Here is a 17817-nt window from a genome sequence, read left to right on the forward strand (position 1 = left end):
ATGGTGGGAGGACATACAAGGAGTACAGATTGCATGGCCAGAAAACAGGGAGGGACCAATCTGGCTCTTTTTATAACAACCCCCTCTCACAGGAGCAAATGGGGGCCCATGAGAAGTCCATTACTCCCTTGAGAGGGCATCTTGCAGAGTGACTGAGTTACCTCCCACCAGGCCCACCTCTTTCAGGTTCTACCACCTCATCACTGAGGACCAACCCTCCAGCCTTTGAACCTTTGGGGACAAACCACATCACATCATCACAAGCTCCAACAAAGCTACCATCATAAGAGCAGGATGTCCCAGTCTACAACATGTGCGTATGTGGGGGTGGGGGAAGGTTGATCTCAGAAGTCACTGGAAGCACGGGCTGGGGATGTGGCTCAAGTGGTAGAGCACTCGCCTGGCATGCATGCGGCCCAGGTTCGATCCTGAGCACCACATACAAAGATGTTGTGTCCGCAGAAGTCACTGGAAGCAGCCAGAGCCCCCATTCCAGAACCTCTGTGATGTCACTTCTGTTGTCATGGCAGTCTGGGTGCCAACCCAGAAGAGTTCGTTGGTGGCTTCAGTCTGTGAGACTAGGTGGTCTAGCCATGATCTCTTCACAGAGTATCACGCCCCCAAATGAACCTCCGATTGAATCCTCATGGCTGAAACCAAGCCTGTTTGCAGCTTTTAGTGCAATGCTTCTTATTACAATAAGTGGCTTCTTTTTCGGCTTCCCGTGAGTCTCCCATGGAAGGTGTCAGTGTCTCAGACACAGAAGAGAAAATAGACAACGACAGTACAGAGGCAGGGAGGGAAGTGGAGAGAGAGGGTCAGCAGGAGAAGGAGGATATAGAGTTAGAGGGAGCCCAATGTGCAAGCACAGAGGTCTGGAGTGCCTGACGCATTTAGGGAACTGTGAGAGACTGGTAATGCTAGTGGCATTTGGTGGAGTCTCCATGGTCTGTCTCTAACCTGGATATTTAGATCTGTCCTTAAGGCGAGTGAGTCCTACCTCAGGTGAACTAGGCCTCGTGGGGAGCTCTGGGTTTCCCCAGACTAGGTCTGAGTCTGGCTCTGGTTTCAGGTGCCGGTGGTTGGCTCAGCATGGGCAGTGGGAATTTGCTGTGGTTTCTGGCCTACTCTTTCTAGTGTCCTTCTGCAGCCTCATTTACCTCAACGGGTCAGACCCAGGCATTTTACACAGAGGTAAGGCCTCAGACCCCTGGAGAAGGAGGTGCTACCCCAAGGGCTGATGCCTATAGGGGTGACTTCAAAAGTGCTAACCCGCGCTCAACCCCACCCCCCGCCCCCGTGGCCTCAGGATCCCTTCCCTCCATGTCATCATTACTTGGGCCCTGGCACTTCATTTCCCAAGCCACTGAAGTGTGAAAAAAACAGAATCCTGGAGGTTTTCCAGCTGCTTTAGAAGGGAGGACTGGGCAGGCTGGCAAGAGAGGCCAGCAGGCTCTTCCAAACCACGCAGTTCACTCCTCCTCTTTCCCATTTTACCCACCACTTCAAGCACTGATCACTATTCCAAAGGGGGAGCTCCATGTAGAGCTCCTGTGGCTGGACAGCCCTTTCTCTTTGACTGCCCACCCATCTGAGTGGTCAGCTTGCTCAACGGGGACCGGGATTCCCCTGCCCACCTCCTACCCACCTTCTTGATGCCCAATGATGCTATGAGGCTGCCCCAAGCAGTAGAGTGGTGGAAGGACCTCCTGCCACTGCCCAAATCTCTTCCCCTGCCAGGCTCCTTAGAAGAGGACCCCAACATTCAATACATAGCACGAGTGAACAATATGGCCTTCCGCCTGCAGTGGTGCTCAAAGTGTTCTTTCCATCGTCCACCCCAGACCCACCACTGTCCCTTCTGTAATATCTGTGTGGAGGTAAGTACTCCTCCTTCCTGACCACTCACCAACCCATCCCAGGGCACCTGGCCAGGACCAGGAACCTCACATCATATGTGGTCCAGGGGTGGGTATGAGACCATCTTCCCACACTGCTACAAGTGGCTCTCAGCCACTCTTGGTCACTTATATATGTTATTGCCTCCAGTTTTGCACCTGTCCTGAAAGGCTCGCCTTGCTTGCACAGGTGCTAACATGCAAAGGGCACCATCTGTGCTAAGCCTGGTGGAGTCAAGGGGAGGAAAGGCAGTGACTGTCCCAACCCCTAGCTTGCTGATACTAGATACCCATAACTTTAGGCCAGCTGCTGCCCCGTTCTGGGTACCTTTGCCTGTCCACCTCTGGGTGTCCAATTGAGGGTTTCCTGGGTTCTGAGTGCTCTTCTCTCATGTGCACATCCTGCACGGGTTTCCAAGTACAGAAGGCTGGCTGGGCAAGGAATTCTTCTCATCCTTACCCAGTATCTGAAAAAATACAGCTTCAGAGTTTTTCTGTATCCTGCTCAAAGTGACACCAGGCAGGACTTGTCTCTAAAGACCTCACTCATGACAAATGACCTGATGAGCCATGGCGTCCTAACTGTGTTCTATCCATGGACGTGCTGGTTTCACCCTGGAGATGGGGGCTCACGTGCATGGCCAAGAGCAGGAGGTCTAGGGGCTGGGTTGCGGGGGGGCCTCAAGATTTGGGGGTGTTGGGCTAAGCCAAATAGACCCTCAAGGTCTGCCTTCTCTCCCCTAGGACTTTGATCACCACTGCCTGTGGGTAAACAATTGTGTCGGTCAAAGAAATTTCCGCGTATTCGTGCTGCTGGTGGTGTCCCTGTGCCTTTATCTGGTTGTTCTTCTGGCTACCATTTTGCTTTTCCTCATTCGTACAAGACACATGCCCTGGTCGCTGGACTCAGCCATGGCGTATCCACACAGTCCCAAGGGCCCATACTGGGAAGAAAATGGGTTGTGGGGAGGGACGGACAGCCAAGGGGCAGGACAGCCAAGAGGCGGGGTTAACTGAGGGCAGGGCTGAGGTGTGAGCAAGGCTAAAGGGAGAAGCCACTTGGGAGGACCTGTGAAGGACAGGTTGAAGGCGAGTGGGGTCAGGTAGATGGGCCCGGTAGGATGGATTATGGAGTTAAGAATCTCGGGAGGCCAAGAAGTGGGGTAATGAAGGTTGAAAAGGGACAAGTGGGAGGACAGCATGGTGGGGTGAGGTTTCTCTTGGGTGTGCTGGATTAACTGTCCAGGCCAGGGAGGAACAAGTGGGTGGGCGGGGCAGCCGGGGCGGGGCTACTGAGGGCGTGTCGGTCGATGGGCAGGGCCAGGAGAGAACAGTTTGGCTGTTCTTCTTAGCTTGCGTGCGCACAGCATCACAGTAGCTGTACCGGTCTTGGTACTCCTGCTGCCTGTCATTCTGCTCCTGATGGTCCAAGCTGTGTCGGTGAGCAAGGTAAGCGAGTACTGCAATACCAGACGGTGCGGAGGCATCTTGCATCTTTGGGCCTCAGGCACTTTCTACTGATCTTCACTGCCCTTGGTCCTGATGGTGCCTCCTGAGTCCTTCCAGACCCACCCCTTAAGATGCAGCTCAGATCTTTCCTCCCCCTGGAGCTCAGTGGTCATTCTCCCTCCTGGGTGCATTGCATGGAGAGCCTGTTATTTGAGGGATGGGTACATCCTGCGCTTGTGTTGATAAGAACCCTGCGATCAGTATAACACCAGCAGACGCCTAGGAAAACGCTTGAGACGGGGGTCGGTCCTGAGTGGTGTAGCAGCCTGGAAGAAACTGAGTTTGGCGAGGCCAGCATTGTAGAGGAAGGACGTGCCACTCTTCCTGTCCTAGGTGTGATTTTGCAAAGGTAGAAGACAGGAGGGTGTTGTCTGTGAGAGGCACACCTTTGCAAAAAGGCACAGAAACCCGAAAGTAGGATGTTAAGGAAATGAGGAGGAAACTATTCTAAATCAAACCCAAGGTGGCATGGGCAATGAAGTTGACCCCGTGGGAGTCAAGATTAAAAAGCTCCTAAAAGTTGAGCGTGAAATTTAGTTTTGACAAAGTGGAAACCTGGGAGCCATGGTGGGATTAAAAAAAAAAAAACTCATTTATTGAGGAATAAATTAAAACTGCAAAATTCACCCTTTTAGTCTAGGATAAGGGATTTTGACAAATGGATACTGTCCTGCATTCTCCAGCATGATCAAGTTTAGGCAGTTTCTTTACTCCAGAATATCCTTTCATTCACCTGTTGTTGTCAGTCTCTCTCCCTATGTCCTTCTGGTTTTTCTTTTTTTCCAGGATCACATGTAAATGGAGTCATTGCCTTTTTTCTCTGGCTTTATTTATTTAGCACAATGTATTTGAGATTCATCCATCTTGTCGCTCATATCAGTATTTTATTTATTTTTATTGCTGTGTAGTAGCGTATGGATGCCCTACAGATTGTTTATACATTCACCAAACGAAGGATTTTTTACATTATATCTAGGTTTTGCCAGTATTTTTTTTTCATACTAGAAATTGAAGCCGGGGATGTTTAATCTCTGAGCCACATTCCTAGCACCCCTTCCATTATGCTTTAAAAAAATTTTTTTTTTAATTTTGAGACAGGGTCTCACTAAGTTGCTTAGTGCATCACTAAGTTGATTAGGCTGACTTTCAACTTGCCATCCTCTTGCTTCAGGCTCCCAAGCCTCTGGGATTACAGGTGTGGGCCACTATGCCCAGTTAGTTTGGGGTAGTTATAAATAAAGCTGCCTCAAACATTGATACACAGGCATGTGAACATAAGTTTTCATTTTTCTTAAATAAATTCTTAGGGGTGGCATTGCTGAGTCATAAGGTAAACACGTGTGGAACTTTGTAGGAAATTGCCAAGTTTGTCTTCCAAAACAACTGTAAGGTTCCTAAATTCTATCAGCAATGTTTGGGAGTTCCAGTTGCTTCACATCCTCACCAACATTTCACACTTTTTTTTTTCAAATATCTTTTAGGTATCAGTTGACCTTTTATTTATTTATATGCAGTGCTAAGAATCGAATTCGGTGCCTCACACACACTAGGCAAGCATTCTACCACTGAGCCACAACCCCAGCCCCTCAAACTGTCCTTTGTTATTTTGTTTTGCCTTTTAATCATAACCTGTCTTATTAAATGAGTTGTAGTATTTCATTAAGGTTCCAGGTTGTGTTTTCCTAATGAGTAATGATGTTGAGCCTATTTTCATGTCTGTTTGGCCATCAGTAGGTCTTTGGTAAAGTGTTTACTCCTGGCAGGGCACAGTGGCCCACACCTGTAATCCCAGCAGCTTGGGAGGCTGAGACAGGAGGATTCCGAGTTCAAAGCCAGCCTCAGCAAAGCGAGGCACTAAGCAACTCAGTGAGACCCTGTCTCTAATAAAATACAAAAAAATTGGACTGGGGATGTGGCTCAGTGGTTGAGTGCCCCTATATTCAATCCGTGGTACCCACTCCCCAAAAAGCGTTTACTCCAATCTTTTGCCCATTTGAAAAAACGGGTTGTTTTCTTATTGAGTTTTAAGAGTTTTCTACATCAGATTCAGATCTAGGTTTTGCAAATCTCTTCTTGCAATTGGTGACTTGTCACTCCATTTTCTTCATAGCATCTTCCCAAGAGCAGGAGTCCTTAGTGTTGTTTTTCTAGGACTAGGGGTTGAATCAGAGGTGCTCAACCACTGAGTTCTCCCCCAGCATTTTGTGGCTTTTGTACATTCTACATAGAAAATTGTCATCTGTGAAGAATAGTTTCATTACCTTCTTTCCAATCTGTGTATCTTTATTGCTTTTTCTTTTTAGTGTTGAATAGGAATGATAGGGGTGGGCATTTCTGCCATGGGATTCCTTTAGTATGGTAATCACTTGACTAATGGCTCTTTCAGGAAGACTGGTGGGCAACATCAGTGGGGGAGGGGATGCTGCAGACCCCAAGACAGTGAACAGACAAAGGAGCCTCTCTGCTCATCACCTCCCATCCTTTTAGTCACCAGCCCACCACTGCCATATCTGGTCCCCCTCCCACCTGAGACTCTGTGCTTGGCCTTTATTCATCAGCCCTGTGGTCTGCCTTTACTTTGAGCTTGACCTTTACTGCTTTGTGTACTGAAGGCCTTCAGCCCAGATTTTCCTGGACCATGTGATTTTTGACTAGGAAACTATGATTGGGCCTCCCCACTGCCCCTGTCCTACCAGATAGTGAAATTCAATTAAGGCATAATTTTAGAAATAAATGAGAGGTGGGGAAATGAAGTGGGAGTGGGGTGGTGACATTGTCTTTGGAGCAATTGAGCAGCACAAGGAAGAGTTTAAAAGGTATCTGAAAGAGGCTGGGGTTGTAGCTCAGTGGCAAAGAACTTGCCTAGCATGTGTGAGGCACTGAGTTCGATCCTCAGTACCCCATACAAATTAAAAAAATAATAAGGTCTATCAACAACTAAAAAATATTTTTTAAAAAAGGGGGGGTATATGGAAGGATGAGGTAAGAGGACAGGTGTAGCCAATGGAGACAGAACAAGGATCTTGCACAGGGAGGCACAAGATGATGAGGAGCCCTGAGAAGGCAGGAGAAGGGGGTACAGTGTCAGCACTGTCTGGGGAGAGCTGCTCACAAGTGGGTCGAGGGAGGTCACTCTTCCTAGGAGCCTAGGAAGGCAGGAGGCCCTGGGTCATTCTTGGGCTCCCCTGCCCTTAGAATCTTGCTCCAGGCCTGGGTTGAGCCCTGGCTTAGTTGACTAACTTAGGAAGGATCACTGGGAGATGGCCTTGCCCAGTCCTGCTGTTTCTGAGCTCCTCTTCCCATCCCCATCTCCCTCCAGGGCAAATCATTCTGGAACAACAACCCCTTCGACCAGGGCTGTGCCAACAACTGGTATTTGACCATTTGTATGCCACTGGGACCCAAGTGAGTTGGTAAACTGGAGGCTCAAGTGGTGGACCTGGGGCTGGTGGGAGTGGGGTGGGATAAAGCTGGGTCTTCTTCTCTGGTCCCTGACCCCAGCTCCGAGGCCCTGTCACCCATTGTCCTTTCCTTTGGGTTTTTCTCCAGGGTACTTTGGGAGCCACTGGGAACGTCCCTATTCATTGCCCTTCTAGGTTCTTGCCCTAAGAAATGGGGTAGAGGTGAACTGCAGCCGGGATGAGACTCCTGGCTGGGAATCCTGGGCTCTGTGCTTTCCAAGCTGAGGGTGAGGGTGGTCAGGGGCACCAGGCCAAGGTGGGTAGTGACTCCCTGCATTTGGTCTGTCGCACCCCAGGTACATGTCTGCAGCTATTTGGATGCAGCAGGAGGAAGGCACGGAGTGGGACCCTGAGCAAGGGAACCCAGTGCACACACAGTTCTCGCCACAACATTCCCGTCAACACTGTCCCACAGAGCTCCCTGGGCCCACATCTCCAACACATAGGCAGGGCCCCCCAGGGAGTGGCGAGGCTGCAGCTTTACAGGAGGTGAGGAATAGTGGGTATGCATTGGGAGAGGGATGTCTGTGGGTCGCACATGTGTTGGGGGAGGCCCCTGAGGTCAGGCTGGCCCTGAAGCTGAAGCACATGGAGCTTAAGGAATGGAATTATGGACCTGAGTGTGCGGGGTCCAGGTTTCAGAGCACTCCCAGGTGTTGCTGAATAGACAAAGAGAAAAGACTGCACCACTAATTTGCTAGTTGGCCTTGGCCAGTCCCTTACCTTTCGAGGCCTCAGTTTCCTCAGTTATTAATGAGCACTGAGACTAGTAATCTATGTTTTAAAGGAGATTCTTTTTTGGGGGGGAGGGGGACAGGGAATTGAACTCAGGGCACTCGACCCCTGAGCCACATCCCCAGCCCTATTTTGTATTTTATTTAGAGACAGGTTCTCACTAAGTTGCTTAGTGCCTCAATTTGCTGAGGCTGGCTTTGAACTTGTGATCCTCCTGCCTCAGCCTCCCAGGCACTAGAATTATAGTCATGTGCCACTGCCTGGCTCTTTTTTTTTTTTTTAAATGGAAATTTGTACTTGAAATCCCATGTGAAACATATGAAGTGGAGCATTAGGAGTTCAGTAGGGTAGATAACCCATGGTGCCCCCCACGGGCCCTTGCAGTACTTGAGGTACCAGCCGTCTCCTTTGTCCTGCCTCCTGGGGCCCAGGGCCATGACTGTGAACTGCAGGGTAGAGGCTAGAAAGAACCCCCATGTATTGACTTATGTGTTTAGATTTCCATCAGCCCGATGCCGCAGCAAAAAGCCCACAGAGAAGGCTTGGCCTCCCATCCAGGAGCCTCTCACTCACCCATTCACACTGCTGGATACCAGGATATCTGAACTTCACCTTCTGAGCCTCCATGTGGAGGCCTCTCGTAGCTGAGCCCTCAATCACTCCCCTATTGGGAGTGCTAAGACTTCCATTCCTGTTGTACATTTGTAAATAGTTTTTACTTCTTCCTATGGCTGCTCTGTCTGTTTGTTCTAGGTTTAGAGAAGCCGTGTTTCCTGGGGGTGTAGGGAGGCTCTGAGGGGCTGGAACAAAGCCCTCTTGGAAGGGAAGATCCTTGCTCTCTGGAGACCCAAGCTTGGGAACCAACATTGTCTAGCTCGTTGACCTTGAGCAAGACACTTAGCATTTCTCTCATCCTTAAAATGTGGCAACAGTAATAATCACAGTGACTGACCTGGCTGGCTTCCTGGCAAGGGCTGAAGATGAGAGGAGAGAAAACCCCCAGCTAGCACTGGGGATGGAACAAGCCCTGCCCTGCAGCATCCCTGTCTGACTGCAGGGGGTGCCCGCTGCCCAGCCCTCTTGTGGGAGGTGAGCCAGCCTGAGGCAGTCTGGAGCCCCCTCCTGGCTGCCTCCTCCCCAGATGTGAAGGGTGGGGGCATTCATCCTGCATCTCTCCTGCAACTGTGTCCCACCCTGGTCCCTTCTTCCTGGGGTGCATCAGGTGCTGGTTCTGGTCCTGCCCCTGGACTCAAAAGACTCAGGTCTTTTGAGTCTGCAGGCCCCAGAGTGTGGGGCAGGGGGCACATCAAACGGTGGGTATGTTAGTCTCCAGAGTGTGACCTTGGGACTGGGAATAATATCACCTTCATAGTAGGTTGTTGGAGGAGGAGGTGAGGTGTTTCATCTGGTGCACAGCAGGCAAGCAATGAATGCAGCTGGAATGATTTAGGGTTATTTTCTCCACTAGTTGGGCAACCTGACCATGTCAGAATTTCCAGAGTACTATTAGTGGTTGTGGGGCACTCTGAATTTGTATCAAGGACCCCATATCATCTTGCCACATGAAGCATCAGGATAGCCACAAACCATACTGCTTCTTTCCATACTTGTATCCGGGTGAAACCATCTTGTGTGATAAAGGTGGAGGCAAAAGGATGTCACCCAAGGGATCAGATACATGTCCCCTAGGGTGTGTGTGTGTGTGTGTGAGAGAGAGTATGCACATGTGTTGGTATGAGCTCATCCTCGGGGGTTTGTTCACCCAGCCCCTTATCCTTTCTGACCAACTTTAGGAGGTGGGTGACCTACGATGCAGGATGTGTCTCTAACTCTCCAGACTACAAAGTCCCACCACAAGACTGCTCTTCCCTCTTCCTTTCCTCCCCAACCTGTCCTGGGAAGCCCAGGCCCAGCCCCACCCGCCTGCCCTGGCTGGAACTCCAACTCTTCTCATCCCCTTTCCTTGTCCCAGTATCTATCCCCCTGGGCTCAAGTCCCTTTGGGGCTTAAGGCTTTTCTCAAATCTTATTCCTGCTCACTTCCTCTGTCTGGGAAGCCCAAGTTCATGGGCACATGGCAGAGAAGGAGGGGGAAGTCTTTTTGAGTCCCTGTGCCCAGGTTTTAGTGCCTGTGAACCTGTGTGTGCAGAAGGGATGGCTCAACCCTGCTGACCACCAGGGGGAAAGGCCGAGTGGGGAAGCCAGAGGCTCCCAAGCTCATTCCCAAAGGAGAGCCCTCCAGATAAACTGGATCTGGGTGAGGGAGGAGAGAGGTGGTCCAGGAGCCTGGGCCAAGGCCTGGATGTGCATCATGGATACTGTCTGAATGGGAGAGTGCTGGGGAGAGTCCAGCTCCACGGGGGGCCAAGAAGGCCAGGCCCCAGTCTCTGGGGAGTTCATGTTGCCTCCTCCAGCCCCACTGGCTGTCCCCCTGCCATCCTGCCTATCCCCCTGCCATCCTGCCTGGTTCAGGTCTGCACTCATTGGCTCCTGCCTTCAGGTATACAGGGTCTCACTTTGTCTCAGGCAAGGGCCTTCCAAGTCCTAAGCTAGATGTGAGACATCTCCTTGACAATCTGGTCCTCAGTTTCCCCACTAGGGAAGGATGTAATTTCCCTCAGATTCTCAAAAGAGGACGTGGCCTTTCCAAAGGCAAAGACTTCCTGCTCTGGGATGAAGATTTTATGTGTGTCCGCCCCCTGCCCCCAGCCTAGGATTCCTGGGATTTCCTTAAGAAAGACCCTTGGATCAGGCTCACTGCTTCTTGAGCGTTAAGTGGGACATAGAACATTCCTTCCTTTGATGTCCTCCACCATACCCTCTACCCTAAGCCTTGGGCCAGTCTTGTGACTCCTTGCTGCACCCCCTTCCCTTTTTGCCCCCTTCTTATTTCTGCTGAATGTGCCCTTGATTCTCAGATATTCCCCACCTAATCCTTGGCCTATGAATAAGGCAAGGGGTGTTATAGGGGGCCCAGTTATGGGGCCCACTGTCCACATACCCAGGAAACTCTGCCATCCCTGGGCCAGAGCCAAGAAATGGCCCCCACACCTGCAGGGCTACCAGGTGCCCACAAGCTCCTAGAACTGTAATGCCAGATTCGTGGGACCCCAATAGACCTCCAGGAGCCGAATCCAGTGCAATTACACAAGAGTCTTTATTGCAGGCTCGAGCCTGGACTCTCAACCGTTTCCAAAGCAGCGGTCCCGAGTAGTGAGTCCCAACCCTTAGTTCAGTGAGGATTTATAGGTTTGGGGGGGGATACTCTATGCATCACAACATCACACAGCAAATCATTTTATACCGCGGGAAAATCAAACAATTCTTAACATTGATTAATACATTCACTGGCGGCAACAAGTTGGGTAAGGGTAGTTGGTGAGTTCAAATGGTGGATACATTTGAACTGATTGGTTTAGGCCGGGAGGGGTTGCAAGAGTGTATATGCCAAACTGCAGGGTGGCCTAATCATGTTATCAATCACCGAAACTACTGGGGGGTCACCTGACATTTCAGATATTTTTCCTGTCTCATGCTGATTGGTGGTTGCTAGGGGGTCACTATGGGTCCTCACCTAGCATAACTGAGTCAGGGGCACCTAGTGCCGCAGATCCCTTCTGTTAAACAACTCAGCAGGGTGGATATGTGCCTAAGAGCCTTCTGTGGGTTTTTCCAAGGACAAGAGTCATGCCCCCTCCCTCTGGACAGGACTTGAGGTAGAAGCTGGTTTCTCAAAAATGGAGTCACATCAGTTTCTCAGAACCTGGGATGGAGAGCCTAGCATCTCCAGACCTTTCCTCTTGGGCCTCTTGGGAAGTCAGGGCATATAGGATGAGACTCAACCTAGTCACCCAGCTCTGCTGCCAACTAATGTGCCACAGGAGAATCTGTCTTCCCTTTGCTCAGACTTGGAGTCCTCAAGGTAATCATAGATACCACACTGAGGGTCACAGACTAAATCTTAAGTCTTTAGGGAGGGAAGGGACTCAGGGCTACCTCATCCAGCTGTCTGCCACCCCCAGTTTCACAGATGGGGCTCTGGGACCTGCAGAGGGAAGTGGTTGCCCAAGATGACCTGGTGGCATCAGCCTGATGGCTTTCTCTGGTTCCCAGGGGACCACTCCCATTCCTGCTTCCAGGGCCATTCCAGCAGGGGAAGGGCTTGGGCAGTGACCACAGGGCCCAACTCTCTAGGCAAACTTAGAGGTGGGCAGTGAAGTTCAGCACAGGGCTGTTTGCTGAGAAAGCAGCCAGTTTGAACCCCTCTCTAACCCTGCACTGTGCCCATAGTGCTCCTGCTGCCTCTGGCTCAGCCCTACCCTGCTCTGCCCTGACCGCCCCACCCAAGAAGGCCCTGCAAGTGGCTGAGGGTGAGGCAAGGCTAGGACCCCTGGGGCAGGGGAGCTGATTGTCTGAGGAAGTGGGTGTGTCCTGCCCTTTTTACACACTTTAGAATTCCTTTGTTCTCATGCCTTCTTTTCCCCACAACCTGCTTACTTGACCTAAAAGTTGGAGTGATCCAAGGGCCAGAAGGAAGCTGACCAGCAAGAAGGGAGCAGCCTAGGAGGCTTTCATTAACAGCCCCTACAACTCCCTGCAGGGAGGAACAATCCCTGGAGGCTGGTAACCTTGGCAACAGGTGGAAAAGGGGAAGTGCTCTAGAGGTATTAGCATTTTATTACTTTTCTTTTCAAACCAGCCCCCAACTTTCTGATTTGACCCGTTATTTATTACTTGCACTGTCCTTTTGCCCCCACCAACAACACTTTCTGAACATGTGTCCTATGAAGACAATGAAATTTGATTCCACGTGTACAGACCACTGATTACTTCAATTTTCCTTACCTACAATCACCTCCCCCCCCCCACCTTAGACCTCCCTGCTTCTTTATCATAAATATCCCTAAACCTTATGGGGAGGGAGATCTGAGACTTGATCTGTCTTCTGGCTTGGTTGCCTCCTAAATAACCCTTTTCTCTTTTGCAAAACTGGTCATTTTGAGATAGTAATTTGAGAAGATAGGGAGACATACTAAGTGTCAAAAGAAGCACCATAAACCACTGAAATGTGAAAGGTTCCCTCCAACAGTTGCAACTTTGAGGGCAAAGTGCAAGTGAGGGTGTGAAATTGTGTAGCTCTACCCTGCCTCCACTTCTAGTCCAGCCCCTGTTAGAACACGATGCAAGAAAAGACCGCTGACTCCAATTAAAATCAAATTAAAGCAAGCTTATTATTTCGACCAGCCGGGCTGCCTTGCCCATCAAAATCGTGGGAGCCAAGGACAGTGGCGAGGCATCTTTGTGGCCCAGTTTTATAGCCCAAAACGTTACACAAAGGGGGGTTACAGATAACAATGTAAGGGTCCGGCGAACGTCGGAGGAAGAGACCACCAAGAGACCGCGGCTCATGCAACAGCAAAAGGGGTTTATTGAGGATCCAATGCAGCGCGCTGGGGCTCCGTGCTCACTCAAAAAGGAGAGCAGCCCAGAGCCCAGAGCAGGGGTTGTGCAATGCTTAAGTACACTTTTTGGGGAGGGCGGGGACTTTACATACATCACAGTCCTCTTCAACAAATCATCATACACCGCGGGAAAATCAAACAACAATTCCTAAACATGATTTGTTCATTCATTGGTGGGAACAGTTCGGGTCGGGGTGATAGGTCAGTTCTAAAGCAGGGTACACATTCAAACTGATTGGTTTAGGCCCTGCGATGCCTACGTGAAAGATCGCACAGGGCCCTAAGTTATTAAACAACCAGGCGGTCAGGGGGAATATTTACTGGGCAGTTCGAGTATTGTCTTAACAGCTACAGGAATTTCAGGTTTTGCGTGTAGCATAGGAACTTAACAATACCTGGTCCTTTACATTTTAACTCAGGCCTTGCAGCTTAGAAACTTTACAACGCCCAGTCTTTTACACTTTAACTTCAATTTCTTTTACCCTTACAACAACACTCTGAGGAGCATAACACAAGTTTACATTTTTGCTGGCCCTGGCATCAGAATTTATGGAGATCTTAGAGAATCAGAGAGGGTCGTTATCCGGCCAGGGAAGGCCAGAATTTATGAGGCGTCACTAAGGTTTAGGAAAGGGTTGTTATCTGGTCAGGGAAAACCGGACATGGGTGAGTTCAGGGCACAGGCAGGCATTCCAATCAGCTTTACAACATCAACTAATGGCCAGGCCATACAGACATCCTAATATTTTTACAGAAAACAGAAATGAATCCTTCATAACTTGTGACAAGCTGGCTTCTGATCTAATGAGAGAACTAGGCTAGGTATATCACCCCTAGCAATCCTCCCTCTGCAAATACTAACACCCCATACCAACAGGTTTCTGTCTGTCTCTCTGGAGATAGCCTGCTTTACCCCAAAGGGGTCTCTCTCTTAAGATAAGCCCCCATTCTTCCTTGAATATGTATCTACTTCATAAATAAACCTCTGTCTCTGCCTTTGACTGGTGCATGGTAAAATTCTTTTCTATCATGTCTGCAAGAACCCTGCTGGCCCTTGTAAGGGTAAAAGAAATTGAAGTTAAAGTGTAAAAGACGGGGCATTGTAAAGTTCCTAAGCTGCAAGGCCTGAGTTAAAAAGTGAAGGACTAGGTATTGTTAAGTTCCTATGCTACACGCAAAAACCTGAAATTCCTGTAGCTGTTAAGACAATGCTTGGAACCGCCCAGTAAATATTTGTTGTTTAATAACTTAAGGGCCCTGTGCGATCTTGCACGTAGGCATTGCAGGGCCTGGACCAATCAGTTTGAATGTAACCCCCTCCTTAGGAATGACCTATCACCCCCGCCTGACCTGTTCCCGCCAATGTATGTACTAATCAAGTCTAAGAATTGTTGTTTGACTTTCCCGCGGTGTATGATGATTTGTTAAAGGAGACTGTGATGTATGTAAAGTCCCCGCCCTCTCCAAGAAGTGTACTTAAGCAGTGCTCAGCCCCTGCTCTGGGCTCTGGGCTGTTCTCCCTTCTTGAGTGGGTACGGAGCCCCAGCATGCTGGAATGGATCCCCAATAAATAAACCCCCTTCTGCCAATTGCATGAGTGGTCTCTTGGTGGTCTCTTCCTCCGACGTTCGCTGGACCCTTACAGCCCTGAGTCAAGTTTCCCCTTTCTCTGGAAACTCCTCAGACCATTCTTCAGAGTAATATCTTCTCCTGTGACCGGTTCAGTGATTGGCATGCCATCTATGGGAGGCGGGTGGCCAGGACCATGTCTAATTCAGTAACTGACTGTCATGGAGAAGAGATGTCTCCCAAGAAGGGTCCAAAGAGTTCCCAGAGGGAACTCAGGGCAGCAAAGAATTTCAGCATGAGTCTGGCAAAGGCAGAGACAAAGGTTTATTCAGAAAGTAGATACACATTTAAGGGAGAATGCCATCTGTCTCAGAGAGTGAGAAGCCCCTCCTTGAGTTGGAGGTCCAACATTTGTAGAAGGGCCATAGTCAGAGACAGGACTGGAGGTGGAGACAGGGTGGAGCTGCACAATTGTAAGCTCAGTTTTCCCTGAGTTTATGTATTTCCCTCATTTTACAAGGACATGAGCCAAGAGCCTATCAAGATTTAAACACAGTGACTCCCACTGCTTGCCTGTTCCCAAGCCTGTCTCTTTTGTCTAAAGAAAACAGAGACCAAGCTAGAATTCTCACAGGACCAAGCCCATGGGGAAAGGGCTGAGAAAGGAGTGCAGGTTTGGGGGTTGGGGAGGGAATACTGAGGAGATAGCTCTGGCTGTCTCCCTATTCATTCGTACCTACTCCCTTTCTTGCAGTTTTGGAGAGAATACAGGTATGGGGGGAAGGCTGCAAAAGGGGTGGGGGGAGGCTTTCTTTTCGCCCCAGTGGTATCTGAAGAGCCAAAGTGGGCAGCAGGCCAGAAGCTGACTCTCTTGCCTAGCTGACTTATTAAAATAAAACAACAGTTTTTATTATTTGATTGCTTGTTTTCTTTTGTCTGACTGTACCTACCCTCAATTTTGCCTAAACACACGCACTGGCTCATTAATTTAGCAGGCATACGCTGAATACCCACCAGTGACAAGAGTAAAATATGACCCTGTGCTCATTGTTCACAGACCTAGAAAGGGAGATGGACACTTAAAGAGTTAGCAAAAAAGATGAAAAGTGCCAAAACAAGTAGGACTGTCTGTGAATGTATTAATCATACCTTTTTATTCTGCTTTTTGTTGTTGTTGTTGTAGTTTTAAATAAGGGACTGCTTCTTTGGGGTTAGCCAATTCCTGAAGACAGAAAAAAACTGCCTAAGGCTCACCTCTTATATTCATACCAACCACTCCAGGGCCTATACTCCTAACCTCTTCTTTTAGCAAGCTCTTAGTGTTCCCTTTACCTAATTGCCCCAGGGCCAGGTACCAGATTGCAATAGACATTCCTAAATGCTGCAGCCTGTTGGAGTTAGCCAAACCAAACAATTCAAAACTTAAGCTCCTTCACCCAGTCCGTCCCTTGGAAACCACAATAAAGGCTCTGACCTTGTTTTCTGACTGACCTGGTATTTCCCTGTGTGCTCCCCATTCACAGCCTGCAGTGCCTTCTGTTTGTAGGGATCAGTGGTATAAGTCCCTTCTTCCTTCATGACAGTACTTTCTTTGTCTATGTGACTTAACACACATTTCAAACAAATCCTGGGGTTGGGTATGATGGTGCATACCAGTAATCCCAGCAGCTCAGTAGGCTGAGACGGGAAAATAACAAGTTCAAAGCCACATTAGCAATTTAGCAAGACCCTGTCTCAAAATGAAAAATAAAAAAAAGGCTGGGGATGTGACTCAATGATTAAGTGCCCTGGGCTCAATCCATGGTGTCAAAACAAACAAGGAAAAAAAAACAACAACCACCATTTCTGGTTACACTTAAAACAGTGAATGTACCTATATCTCCCCTACTATTTTATTTAGTATAAACAAACACAACTAGATAAGAGTTTGTTCCCCACATGAGTTCTGTTTTATCATTCTCAGAGCAAAGAGTCTACTTATTTGTTTATGAACTATCTTAGTATGCCTGAGATGCTAAAATAATAAACAATAAATTTACTCCTCACAGTTCTGGGGACTGGAAAATGTAAGGTCATGGTACCAGCTTTCCTGATTCATAAATAACTTCCTGCTGTGTCCTCACTTGCTGAAAGGGGCAGATAAGCCCCCTTGGTTTATTTTGAAGAACACTATCCCATTTTTAAAGATAGTAATCTCTGGCAATAGGCATGCACTGTATACAGGTATATAGGGCTCTGCCCTCATGACTTCATCATCTTCCATAGGTCCCACTTCCTAATGCCATCACCTTGGAGGGTTAGAAATTCAACATATGAATTTGGGGGTTGGGAGTAGGGATACAAATATTCAGACCATAGTAAGAATTTTTGTTTAAGAAACTGGGTAGGGGCCTGGGGCTGTAGCTCAGAGGTAGAGCGCTTGCCTCACACGTGTGAGGCACTGGATTTGATCCTCGGCATCACATAAAAAATAAATTCATAAACAAAAATATTGTGTCCATCTACAACTAAAAAAACAAAAAAAGAAAGAGGGGCTGGGGATGTGGCTCAAGCAGTAGTGCACTCGCCTAGCATGCGCGCAGCCCTGGGTTCCATACTCAGCACCACATACAAATAAAGATGTTGTGTCCGCCGGAAAAAAACTATAAAATAAATATTAAAAAATTCTCTCTCTCTCTCTCTCTCTCTCTCTCTCTCTCTTTAAAAAAAGAAAGAAACTGGGTGGGATTTGGAGGCGGTTGCTGGGGAAGTTTGAGGAATTAGGAATATCCCATATGTAATGAATTCTTAGTAAGTTTCAAACAAAAATCAGGTAGTCTGACATCTTCTGAATATCAAAGAAAACTATCCATTTCTAGAACTTCAATTGCCAGGCTCCTCTGTGTTTGCAAAGTATCTTTACAGTTAATCTGTCATTACTCACGTATGATAATAGTTGAGAGATGCTATAAGACTCACTTGGCTTGAAATACCTTGGCCAGTATGTAGTGGAGATTTCTTGGAAAGCTGGGAATGGAGCCACCATTTGACCCAGCTATTCCCCTTCTCGGTCTATTCCCTAAAGACCTAAAAAGAGCATGCTACAGGGACACTGCTACATCGATGTTCATAGCAGCACAATTCACAATAGCAAGACTGTGGAACCAACCTAGATGCCCTTCAATAGACGAATGGATAAAAAAAA

At 48.6% G+C, this 17817-nt stretch overlaps 1 protein-coding gene across 1 annotated transcript; it reads left to right on the forward strand.

Annotated features, from left to right (window-relative positions):
* Nucleotides 1–593: 593 nt before the first annotated feature.
* Nucleotides 594–7595, forward strand: LOC107143100 (palmitoyltransferase ZDHHC19-like). The gene is made up of 7 exons (XM_048794479.1): nt 594–724; nt 1073–1194; nt 1741–1880; nt 2643–2815; nt 3266–3347; nt 6727–6812; nt 7165–7595. Exons 1-7 carry the CDS (start codon nt 594–596, stop codon nt 7529–7531), a joined length of 1101 nt encoding a protein of 366 aa, XP_048650436.1. The 3' UTR covers nt 7532–7595.
* The last annotated feature ends 10222 nt before the right edge of the window (nt 7596–17817 follow it).

The sequence above is a fragment of the Marmota marmota genome, unplaced genomic scaffold, assembly GCF_001458135.2.
Source record: "Marmota marmota marmota unplaced genomic scaffold, marMar, whole genome shotgun sequence".
NCBI classification, from domain to species: Eukaryota; Metazoa; Chordata; class Mammalia; order Rodentia; family Sciuridae; genus Marmota; species Marmota marmota.

Coding starts and splice junctions, on each gene's coding strand:
- LOC107143100 (XM_048794479.1), top strand. CDS start 594: ATGATCTCTTCACAGAGTATCACGCCCCCAAATGAACCTCCGATTGAA. Junction 1,881..2,642: donor TCTGTAATATCTGTGTGGAG/GTAAGTACTCCT, acceptor TCTCTCCCCTAG/GACTTTGATCACCACTGCCT. Junction 2,816..3,265: donor TCGCTGGACTCAGCCATGGC/GTATCCACACAG, acceptor GCGTGCGCACAG/CATCACAGTAGCTGTACCGG.